Raw genomic sequence first — 12,160 nt, forward strand, 5'->3', positions numbered from 1 at the left:
ACAGCTGCATTCCTTAGTTGCAAGGTTCACTGGATATCTCCATTCCCTGTTTTTACTATTAGTGTATGTCACCTCAGCCTCGTATGTCGACGCTCGAATGCATTTCATCCTTAGTCCTCTTGCCTTGGCATGCAATGCCTTAATCAGATATGGGAGCATAAGATGGCCAACATATTGTGTTTCTGCAATTCTTTTACGAAGAGCCATCTTTATCATGATCATCTGCCTGAACTTATCAAATGCTTGCCACAACAAAAGCCCTTTCACTGACTTGAACTTTGCATTGAAACACTCAGCGAGGTTATTGGTCACATAGTCTACTTTGCAGATTTCATTGAATTTGCTTCTTGACCACACATTTCCATGATGTTCATCCATGTACTCCTTCACCAAAGGATTGTGAGCATACAACACTCTCAAATGGTGCTCATGCTTCCTCAAGCTGCATGTGTATGATGCTGGCCATAGGTTCTCATCATAAACTTTGCCTTTGAATTTCTTTTTAAAGTTCTGCGCTAGGTGTCGCATACATTCCCTATGTTCCACTCCAGGGAATACAATTTCTACTGCACTCTCTAAACCCTTGCAAGCATCTGTGTGTATAACTAAACCCGAGGGAGTACCTATTATGTTGCACAACTGCTGCAGAAACTAGACCCAACTCCCCTTGGAGTCTGCCTCCAACACACCAAATGCAACTGGGAATAGCCAGTTGTGTCCATCAACTGCAGAAGCTGCTGCTAGCTGGCCTCTCCATCTTCCATTCAAAGTAGTTGCGTCGATAGCCAAATAGGGCCTACAACCATTTAGAAACCCCTGCCAGCAAGCCTTGAAACAAACAAAAGCCCTCCTGAAGCACTCCTTCTCCACTGTCTTCCCTTTTAATTTGTACTGAACTATATGCTTGTCAATCTCTACATCACTCCCTGGACTAGCCGTCTCCACTTCAGCTTTGAAGGTGTAAAGCAACTGAAAACTCTCATTCCATGGACCATTAATCCTATCAAGAGCCCTTTCCTTAGCATAGAAAATCCTCATGTAAGGTACATTAATCTTGTACTTCTCAAATAGCTTCCCATGGAGTGCTATTGGACCAATTGTTGGTGTTTCCCTCACCCAATCCAAGATTGCATCTGCCACCCACCTAGTCTTTGCAAGCTTTGATTTGTCCTTTCCTCCTCCCCCTACAGGTGGGCAAGTGTGCCCGTGTGGGTTGTTTTTTATCTGAAACAAAATGAAAATGATGTCAAATACAATTAAGAAACAGTACACATGATCTGAATATCGAATGGATAAATAATCTGAAAAAAGATTTAGTTGTAATACCTGAATCAATTTGCTCTTTAGCATAGTGGATGCATGGAACCTCCACCTACACCTATCATAAGGGCAATGAACAGTGAATCTTCCTGGCTCACTCCTATCAACCTCATAGGAGTTTTCAGTGAGAATGCAATTTCTAGTCACTGCATTACGTCAGTCCACCATCGATTCGAATACGGTTCCTGGAGTAAGCTAAGGATTCTCCCTGTTCCACTCAATTGTTGGCATGTCCTCACCATCATATTCTTGTAAAACTAAGGAGTCGATGTTCTCCTCCCTCTCTTCATCTCCAGTGTCATCAAATCTAGCACGGCTGCTAGGCTCCTCTGGATATTCATCTTCCATTGCCTGATGACTGATTGTATCTACCAGTTCAGGGAATAGAATCTCATCCTCATCATATGTCGAGGCACTTCCTCGTCAGGCTCTGCATCTACTTCTACATCAGGTGCAGAAGGAAGAGGAGAAGTGGCAGAATTAGCGGCAGCCGACATGTTCTGGCTTTCATAACCACTAGGTTTACTTGGTCTCGATCTACAAGGAGTGCGAGGACGCTTGCTATTAGCAGAGACAGGTGATGTCTGAACACCCTTCCACTTTGGGGTATGTTGTTTGCGTGCCTGAAGCACACCGATATGGATTTTTACCGAAACGGCTGTCAGCATTCAAACTAAATAGTAATCCCAGATGCTCATCACAAGTTAATGGGACAAATCTATGCTCGGTACTGTCGAAATATCTTAGTTCAACAGCATCGGCAGGGCTCCATGGATACTCAAACAGAATGCCTCGCGGAAATCTGTGAACGAAACGCTGGTTTCTACCACTTTCGGATAGAAAAATCCAGAAATCATATACGGTTTTGTTCCACGCAACTCGCTAGTTTCCATTCTAACCGCCAGCTGAAAAGCAAGTGCATGATCAACCCTATTCGATTGAAATAAAGGGCGCAGTTAGGCCGAATATTTTCAGAAAAATTGCACTAATTCACGCCAACGGTGGTCAAATACAGCCTAATTTACGGATCTCCTAATCAATTTGAGAGGAAAATGATGCTTACCCAGGTGGAATCCATGAATTATCCGCCTCTGATTCGACCCAATCATCTCCATGGTCGATGGTCCGGACGGGGTGCTCCCCTGACATCGCTTCCTAATCCTAGATGGGGAGAGAGGGTAGATGCGGTGGAGGCAGCACGACTGCGATGGAGGCGGCATGATGGTGGGGGATGCGGCACGACGGTGGCGGAGGGGGCGGCACGGAAGCGACTCGATCTGATTCAGGTTACAGTGAGTGTCAGTTTTGCGGCCCCACTCGTTAGCACGTAACGGTCAAAATGTGGACTCGACCCTATGCGGCCCCACTTGTCAGAGTTAACGGTCAAGCCATTGACTCGACGGCAACATCCGCTGTGACCAGTCCTGAGGGTTTTGGGCAAGGGAGTGGGGAAAAGTGAGCAAAAGTTAAGAGCGTGGGGATGAATGAGTAGAACTAACAAACCAGGGGCACAGAAATAAAAATCCCTTTATAGAAAATCAATATCAAACGGAATAAAACTTTACGATGATTTTTCTTGGACCAGAAGAAACCTAGGAAGCTTTAGGAGGAGGCCAGAAGACCTACGAGGAGGCCACAAGCCCTAGGGGCGCGCCCTGATAACCCACAAGTATGGGGGATCACAACCGTTTTCGAGGGTAGAGTATTCAACCCAAATTTATTGATTCGACACATGGGGAGCCAAAGAATATTTGCAAGTATTAGCAGCTGTGTTGTCAATTCAACCACACCTGGAGATTAATTATCTGCAGCAAAGTGATCAGTAGCAAAAGCAGTATGATAGTTTTGATAGCAGTGGTAATAGTAACAGTGATAGCAAGGATTTTGTAGCAAGTGTAACAGTAACAGTAGTAACTTAGCAAGATCAATATGTAGGAAATTCGTAGGCATTGGATCGGTAGATTCGTTGGATGATATTCATCATATAACAGTCATAACCTAGGGCGATACAAAACTAGCTCTAGTTCATAAATATAATGTAGGCATGTATTCTGTAAATAGTCATACGTGCTTATGGAAAGAACTTGCATGGCATCTTTTGTGCTACCCTCCCGTGGCAGCGGGGTCCATATGAAAACTAAGGGATATTACGGCCTCCTTTTAATAGAGAACCAGAACAAAGCATTAGCACATACTGAATACATGAACTCCTCAATCTACGGTCATCACCGGAAAGTATCCCGAATACTATCACTCCGGGCTTTATGGATCATAACACGTAATAGGTGAATATTACTTGCAAGATCAGATCTAGAACATAGATATAATGCTGATAACATAAATGGTTCATATCTGAAATCATGGCACCCGGGCCCAAAGTGACAAGCATTAAGCATGGCAAAGTCATATCAACATCAATCTCAGAACATAATGGATACTAGGGATCAAGCCGTCACAAAACTAACTCGATTACATGATGAATCTCATCCAACTCCTCATCGATCAGCGAGCCTACGAAGGAATTACTCACTCCCGGTGGGGAGCATCATGGAATTCACGATGAAGGAGGGTTGGTGATGACGAAGATCGAAGACCCCCCTCTCCGGAGCCCCAAACTAACACCAGATCTGGCCTCTCGATGAAGAACAGGAGGTGGAGGCGGCTCTGTTTCGTGAAATGAGATAATTCTTCCTCCCTGATTTTTTTCTGGAAAAATAGGTATTTATGGAGTTGGAATCAGGGTCTGCGGGGCCACCAGATGGGCACAACCCACCTGGGCGCGCCTGGAGGGGGGGCCCTGGTGGGTTGTGCTCACCCAGGTCCCCCCTCCGGTGGTTCTTGGCTCCAGTATTTTTCTTTTATTCTGAAATAATTCTCCAAAAAGTTCCGTCCCAATGCGATAACTTTTATTTCTGCACAAAACAACACCATGGTAGTTTTGCTGAAAACAGCGCCAGTCCCGGTTAGTTTCATCCAAATTATGCAAATTAGAGTCCAAAACAAGAGGAAAAGCGTTAGGAAAAGTAGATACGATGGAGACGTATCAACTCCCCCAAGCTTAAACCTTTGCTTGTCCTCAAGCAATTGAGTTGATAAACTGAAAGTGAAAAAGAAAACTTTTTATGAACTCTTTTGCTCTTGTTTACATAAATAAGCTTAAGTAGCACCCAGGTTTTCAGCAAAGATCATGACTAACCATATCAGCAATAACTCTTAAAAATCATATTAACTCATATCAATGACATAATCAACTAGCGAGCAATAATAAGATATCTCAAATGCCAACACTTTGTCAAAACAATCGTGATACAATATGACAACAGTGGTATCTCGCTAGCCCTTTTTGAGACCGCAAAACATAAATGCAAAGCACCTGCAAAGTTCAAGAAGCGACTAAACATTGTAATTCATGGTAGAAAAGATCCAGTCATGATGCATCCAACATTAACTATACACAATGCATGAGGATGACAATAGTGCTCTCATATCTGGCGCTTATTTGAGAAGGTGATGACTCAACATAAAAGTAAATAGATAGTCCCTTCGCAGAGGGAAGCGAGGATTTGCAGCGGTGCCAGAGCTCGGATTTTTAAAACAGAGATAAATGAAATTTTGAGAAATGCACCCTTCCTATTTACGTCATGACCGAACGCTATTAGTATCTTCCATGCTAAACACATCACTGGCGGTTCCCAAGCGATAAAAGTAAAGGTTTACCCCCCCTCCACCAACAAACACACTCCACGACTAGCCAAATACATAGGTATCGTCCATACCAACATCAGTCCTGGGGGAGTTTTGTTTAATTATTTGCAATTTTTGAATTCGGGACTAGGAATCCCTATTACCACCCCTCTCGTGCAAGGACGAGTGAATAAACACCCATCATGAGAATAACCCGCTTAGCATGGAAGATACTGACATGTCCATTTTGCATCATGTTTACCTACTACTATTTAGAATGTTTTTATGCATAATAATGTTTTTTGGAGTAATTCTAATGCCTTTTCTCTCATAATATGCAAGGTTCACACAAAGAGGGAGAATTCCCGCAGCTGGAAATCTGGACCTGAAAAAGCTATGTCAGGCTACCTATTCTGCACAACTCCAAATGAGCTGAAACTTCATGAGGATTTTTTATGGAATAAATAAAAAATATTGGAGCAAATAACTACTGGAGGGGGTCCACCTGGTGAGCATAAGACACTAGGGCACGCTAGGCCCCCGTGTTGGGGAACGTAGCATGTAATTTCAAAACATTTCCTACGATCACGCAAGATCTATCTAGGAGATGCATAGCAACAAGAGGGGGAGAGTGTGTCCACGTACCCTCGTAGACCGAAAGCGGAAGCGTTTGGTTAACGCGGTTGATGTAGTCGAACGTCTTCACGATCCAACCGATCTAGTACTGAACGTACGACACCTCCGAGTTCAGCACACGTTCAACTCGATGACGTCCCTCGAACTCTTGATCCAGTAGAGGGTCGAGGGAGAGTTCCGTCAGCACGACAGCGTGGTGATGGTGATGTAACCCGCATAGGGCTTCGCCTAAGCACTACAACGCTATGACCGGAGGAGTAAACTGTGGAGGGGGGCACCGCACACGGCTAAGGGAACAATTGATGTGCTATGGGGTGCCCCCTGCCCCCGTATATAAAGGAGGGGAGGAGGAGGCGGCCGGCCAAGAGGGGTGCGCCATGGGGGGGAGTCCTACTAGGACTCCACTCCTAGTAGGATTCGCCCCCCTTTTTCCTTTCTTACCGAAGGGGAAAAGGAAGGAGAGGGGGAGGGATAGGGAAAGGGGGGCGCCCCCCTCCCCTAGTCCAATTCGGACTGCCATGGGGGGGCACCCCTTGCGGCCCTCCTCTCCACTAAGGCCCATGTAGGCCCAATACTTCCCCGGGGGGTTCCAGTAACCCCTCGGTACTCCGGTAAAATACCCGAACCACTCGAAACCATTCCGATGTCCAAATACTACCTTCCAATATATGAATCTTTACCTCTCGACCATTTTGAGACTCCTCGTCATGTCCGTGATCTCATCCTAGACTTCGCACAAACTTAGGTCACCAAAACACATAACTCATAATACAAATCGTCATCGAACGTTAAGCGTGCGGACCCTACGGGTTCGAGAACTATGTAGACATGACCGAGACACATCTCCGGTCAATAACCAACAGTGGAACCTGGATGCTCATATTGGTTCCTACATATCCTACGAAGATCTTTATCAGTCAAACCGCAATGACAATATACGTTATTCCCTTTGTCATCGGTATGTTACTTTCCCGAGATTCGATCATCGGTATCATTATACCTAGTTCAATCTCGTTACCGACAAGTCTCTTTACTCGTTCCGTAATGCACCATCCCGCAACTAACTCATTAGTTACATTGCTTGCAAGGCTTATAGTGATTTGCATTACCGAGAGGGCCCAGAGATACCTCTCCGATACTCGGAGTGATAAATCCTAATCTCGATCTATGCCAACCCAACAAACACCTTCGGAGACACCTGTAGAGCATCTTTATAATCACCCTGTTACGTTGTGACATATGATAGCACACAAGGTGTTCCTCCGGTAATCGGGAGTTGCATAATCTCATAGTCAGAGGATTATGTATAAGTCATGAAGAAAGCAATAGCAATAAAACTTAAGGATCAATATGCTAAGCTAACGGATGGGTCTTGTCCATCACATCATTCTCTAATGATGTGATCCCGTTCATCAATGACAACACATGTCTATGGTCAAGAAACTTATTAACCATCTTTGATTAATGAGCTAGTCAAATAGAGGCATACTAGGGACACTCTGTTTTGTCTATGTATTCACACATGTACTAAGTTTCCGGTTAATACAATTCTAGCATGAATAATAAACATTTATCATGATATAATGAAATATAAATAACATCTTTATTATTGCCTCTAGGGCATATTTCCTTCAGCTCCCACTTGCACTAGAGTCAATAATCTAGATTACATGGTAATGATTCTAACAACCCATGGAGTCTTGGCGCTGATCATGTTTTGCTCGTGGAAGAGGCTTAGTCAACGGGTTTGCAACATTCAGATCCGTATGTATCTTGCAAATCTCTATGTCTCCCTCCTTGACTTGACCGCGGATGGAGTTGAAGCGTCTCTTGATGTGTTTGGTTCTCTTGTGAAATCTGGATTCCTTCGCCAAGGTAATTGCTCCAGTATTGTCACAAAAGATTTTCATTGGACTCGATGCACTAGGTATTACACCTAGATCGGATATGAACTCCTTCATCCAGACTCCTTCATTTGCTGCTTCCGAAGCAGCTATGTACTCCGCTTCACACGTAGATCCCGCCACGACGCTCTACTTGGAACTACACCAACTGATAGCTCCACCATTCAATATAAATATGTATCCGGTTTGTGACATAGAGTCATCCGGATCAGTGTCAAAGCTTGCATCGACGTAACCATTTACGACAAGCTCTTTGTCACCTCCATAAACGAGAAACATATCCTTAGTCATTTTCAGGTATTTCAGGATGTTCTTGACGGCTGTCCGGTGATCCACTCCTGGATTACTTTGGTACCTCCCTACTAAACTTATAGCAAGGCACACATCAGGTCTGGTACACAGCATTGCATACATGATAGAACCTATGGCTGAGGCATAGGGAATGACTTTCATTTTCTCTCTATCTTCTACAGTGGTCGGGCATTGAGTCTGACTCAACTTGACACCTTGTAACACAGGCAAGAACCCTTTCTTTGACTGATCCATTTTGAACTTCTTCAAAACTTTATCAAGGTATGTGCTTTGTGAAAGTCCAATTAAGCGTCTTGATCTATCTATATAGATCTTGATGCCCAATATATAAGCAGCTTCACCGAGGTCTTTCATTGAAACATTCTTATTCAAGTATCCGTTTATGCTATCCAGAAATTCGGTATTATTTCCAATCAACAATATGTCATCCACATATAATATTAGAAATGCTACAAAGCTCCCACTCACTTTCTTGTAAATACAGGCTTCTCCAAAAGTCTGTATAAAACCATATGCTTTGATTACACTATAAAAGCGTATATTCCAACTCCGAGATGCTTGCACCAGTCCATAAATGGATCGCTGGAGCTTGCACACTTTGTTAGCACCTTTAGGATCAAAAAAACCTTCTGGTTGCATCATATACAACTCTTCTTTATGAAATCCATTAAGGTATGTGCTTTGTGAAAGTCCAATTAAGCGTCTTGATCTATCTCTATATATCTTGATGCCTAATATATAAGCAGCCTCATCGAGGTCTTTCATTGAAAAATTCTTATTCAAGTATCCTTTTATGCTATTCAGAAATTCAGTATCATTTCCGATGAACAATATGTCATCCACATATAATATCAGAAATGCTAAAGAGCTCCCACTCACTTTCTTGTAAATACAGGCTTCTCCAAAAGTCTGTATAAAACCATATGCTTTGATCACGCTATCAAAGCGTATATTCCAACTCCGAGAGGCTTGCACCAGTCCATAAATGGATCGCTGGAGCTTACACACTTAGTTAGCACCTTTTGGATCGACAAAACCATCTGGTTGCATCATATACAACTCTTCTTTAAGATATCCATTAAGGAATGCAGTTTTGACATCCATTTGCCAAATTTCATAATCATAAAATGCGGCAATTGCTAACATGATTCAGACAAACTTAAGCATCACTACGGGTGAAAAGGTCTCATCGTAGTCAACTCCTTGAACTTGTCGAAAACCTTTCGCAACAAGTCGAGCTTTGTAGATAGTAACATTACCGTCAGCGTAAGTCTTCTTCTTGAAGATCAATTTATTCTCTATGGCTTGCCGATCATCGGGCAAGTCAACCAAAGTCCACACTTTGGTCTCATACATGGATCCCATCTCAGATTTCATGGCCTCAAGCCATTTCGCGGAATCTGGGCTCATCATCGCTTCCTCGTAGTTCATAGGTTCGTCATGGTCTAATAACATGACTTCCAGAATAGGATTACCGTACCACTCTGGTGCGGACCATACTCTGGTTGACCTACGAGGTTCAGTAGTAATTTGATCTGATGTTTCATGATCATCATCATTTGCTTCCTCACTAATCGGTGTAGGAATCACTGGAACTGATTTCTGTGATGACCTACTTTTCCAATTCGGGAGAAGGTACAGTTACCTCATCAAGTTCTACTTTCCTCCCACTCACTTCTTTCGAGAGAAACTCCTTTTCTAGAAAGGATCCATTCTTAGCAACGAATATCTTGCCTTCGGATCTGTGATAGAAGGTGTACCCAACAATTTCCTTTGGGTATCCTATGAAGACACATTTCTTCGATTTGGGTTCGAGCTTATCAGGTTGAAGCTTTTTCACATAAGCATCGCAGCCCCAAAGTTTAAGAAACGACAGCTTAGGTTTCTTGCCAAACCACAATTCATATGGTGTCATCTCAACGGATTTAGGTGATGCGCTATTTAATGTGAATGCAGCCGTCTCTAAAGCATAACCCCAAAACGATAGCGGTAAATCGGTAAGAGACATCATAGATCACACCATATCTACTAAGTACGATTATGACGTTCGGACAGACCATTACGCTGTGGTGTTCTAGGTGGCGTGAGTTGTGAAACTATTCCACATTATTTCAAATGAAGACCGAACTCATAACTCAAATATTCACGTCCACGATTGGATCGTAGAAACTTTATTTTCTTGTTACGATGATTTTCTAGTTCACTATGAAATTCTTTGAACTTTTCAAATGTTTCAGACTTATGTTTCATTAAGTAGATATACCCATAGCTGCTCAAATCATCTATGAAGGTCAGAAAATAACGACACCCGCCGCGAGCCTCAACACTCATCGGACCGCTACATCAGTATGTATTATTTCCAATAAGTCAGTGCTCGCTCCATTGTTCCGGAGAACGGAGTCTTAGTCTTCTTGCCCATGAGGCATGGTTCGCAAGCATCAAGTGATTCATAATCAAGTGATTCCAAAAGAACATCAGCATGGAGTTTCTTCATGCGGTTTACACCAATATGACCTAAACAGCAGTGCCACAAATAAGTTGCACTATCATTATTAACTTTGCATCTTTGGGCTTTGATATTATGAATATGTGTATCACTACGACCGAGGTTCAACAAAAATAGACCATTCATCAAGGGTGCATGACCATAAAAGATATTACTCATATAAATAGAACAACCATTATTCTCTGATTTAAATGAATAAGTGTCTCGTATCAAACAAGATCCAGATATAATGTTCATGCTCAACACTAGCACCAAATAACAATTATCCAGGTCTATTACTAATCCCGAAGGTAGATGTAGAGGTAGCGTGCCGATGGCGATCACATCGACCTTGGAACCATTTCCGACGCGCATTGCCACCTCGTACTTAGCCATTCTTCGTTTAATCCGTAGCCCCTGTTTCTAGTTGCAAATATGAGCAACAGAACCAGCATCAAATACCCAGGAGCTACTACGAGCATTAGTAAGGTACACATCAATAACATGTATATCAAATATACCTTTCACTTTGCCATCCTTCTTATCCGCAAAATACTTGGGGCAGTTTCGCTTCCAGTGACCAGTCCCTTTGTACTAGAAGCACTCAGTTTCAGGCTTAGGTCCAGACTTGGGATTCTTCCCTTGAGCAGCAACTTGCTTGCTATACTTCTTGAAGTTCCCCTTCTTCCCTTTGCCCTTTTTCTTGGAACTAGTGGTCTTGTTAACCATCAACACTTGATGCTCCTTCTTGATTTCTACCTCCGCAGCCTTAAGCATCGCGAAGAGCTCGGGAATTGTCTTTTCCATCCCTTGCATATTATAGTCCATCACGAAGCCTTTATAGCTTCGTGGCAGTGATTCAAGAACTCTGTCAATGACACTATCATTAGGAAGATTAACTCCCAGCCGAGTCAAGTGGTTATGGTACCCAGACATCCTGAGTATGTGTTCACTGACAGAACTATTCTTCTCCATCTTGCAGCTATAGAACTTGTTGGAGACTTCATATCTCTCAACTCGGGCATTTGCTTGAAATATTAACTTCAACTCTTGGAACATCTCATATGCTCCATGACGTTCAAAACGTCTTTGAAGTCCCGATTCTAAGCCGTAAAGCATGGTACACTGAACTATCGAGTAGTCACCAGCTTTAGTCTGCCACACGTTCATAACGTCCGGAGTTGCTCCTGCAGCGGTCCTTGCACCTAGCGGTGCTTCCAGGATGTAATTCTTCTGTGCAGCAATGAGGATAATCCTCAAGTTACGGACCCAGTCCGTGTAGTTGCAACCATCATCTTTCAACTTAGCTTTCTCTAGGAACGCATTAAAATTCAAGGGAGCGGTAGCACGGGCCATTGATCTACAACAACATAGATATGCAAAAACTATCAGGACTTAGTTCATGATAAATTAAAGTTCAATTAATCATATTAATTAAGAACTCCCACTTAGATAGACATCCCTATAGTCATCTAAATGATCACGTGATCCATATCAACTAAACCATGTCCGATCATCACGTGAGATGGAGTAGTTTTCAATGGTGAACATCTCTATGTTGATCATATCTACTATATGATTCACGTTCGACCTTTCGGCCTTAGTGTTCCGAGGCCATATCTGCATATGCTAGGCTCGTCAAGTTTAACCCGAGTATTCTGCACGTGCAAAACTGGCTTGCACCGGTTGTATGTGAACGTAGAGCTTATCACACCCGATCATCACGTGGTGTCTCGGCACGACGAACTGTAGCAACGGTGCATACTCAGGGAGAACACTTATACCTTGAAATTTAGTGAGGGATCATCTTATAATGCTA

General features: G+C 43.0%; 1 protein-coding gene across 1 annotated transcript; it reads right to left on the bottom strand.

Moving 5' to 3' along the window:
- Positions 1-651: 651 nt before the first annotated feature.
- Positions 652-1,668, bottom strand: LOC109780037 (uncharacterized). Its single transcript, XM_020338629.1, has 3 exons — positions 1,560-1,668; positions 1,327-1,466; positions 652-1,224 (listed from the first exon to the last, which is right to left on the bottom strand). The coding sequence occupies exons 1-3, from the start codon at positions 1,666-1,668 to the stop codon at positions 652-654; spliced, it is 822 nt and encodes a 273-aa protein (XP_020194218.1).
- Between the last annotated feature and the right edge of the window lie 10,492 nt (positions 1,669-12,160).

This window comes from Aegilops tauschii, chromosome 6 (genome assembly GCF_002575655.3).
Source record: "Aegilops tauschii subsp. strangulata cultivar AL8/78 chromosome 6, Aet v6.0, whole genome shotgun sequence".
NCBI classification, from domain to species: domain Eukaryota; kingdom Viridiplantae; phylum Streptophyta; class Magnoliopsida; order Poales; family Poaceae; genus Aegilops; species Aegilops tauschii.

Coding starts and splice junctions, on each gene's coding strand:
- LOC109780037 (XM_020338629.1), bottom strand. CDS start 1,668: ATGGAAGATGAATATCCAGAGGAGCCTAGCAGCCGTGCTAGATTTGAT. Junction 1,467..1,559: donor AGTTTTACAAGAATATGATG/GTGAGGACATGC, acceptor GACGTAATGCAG/TGACTAGAAATTGCATTCTC. Junction 1,225..1,326: donor TAAAGAGCAAATTGATTCAG/GTATTACAACTA, acceptor ATTTTGTTTCAG/ATAAAAAACAACCCACACGG.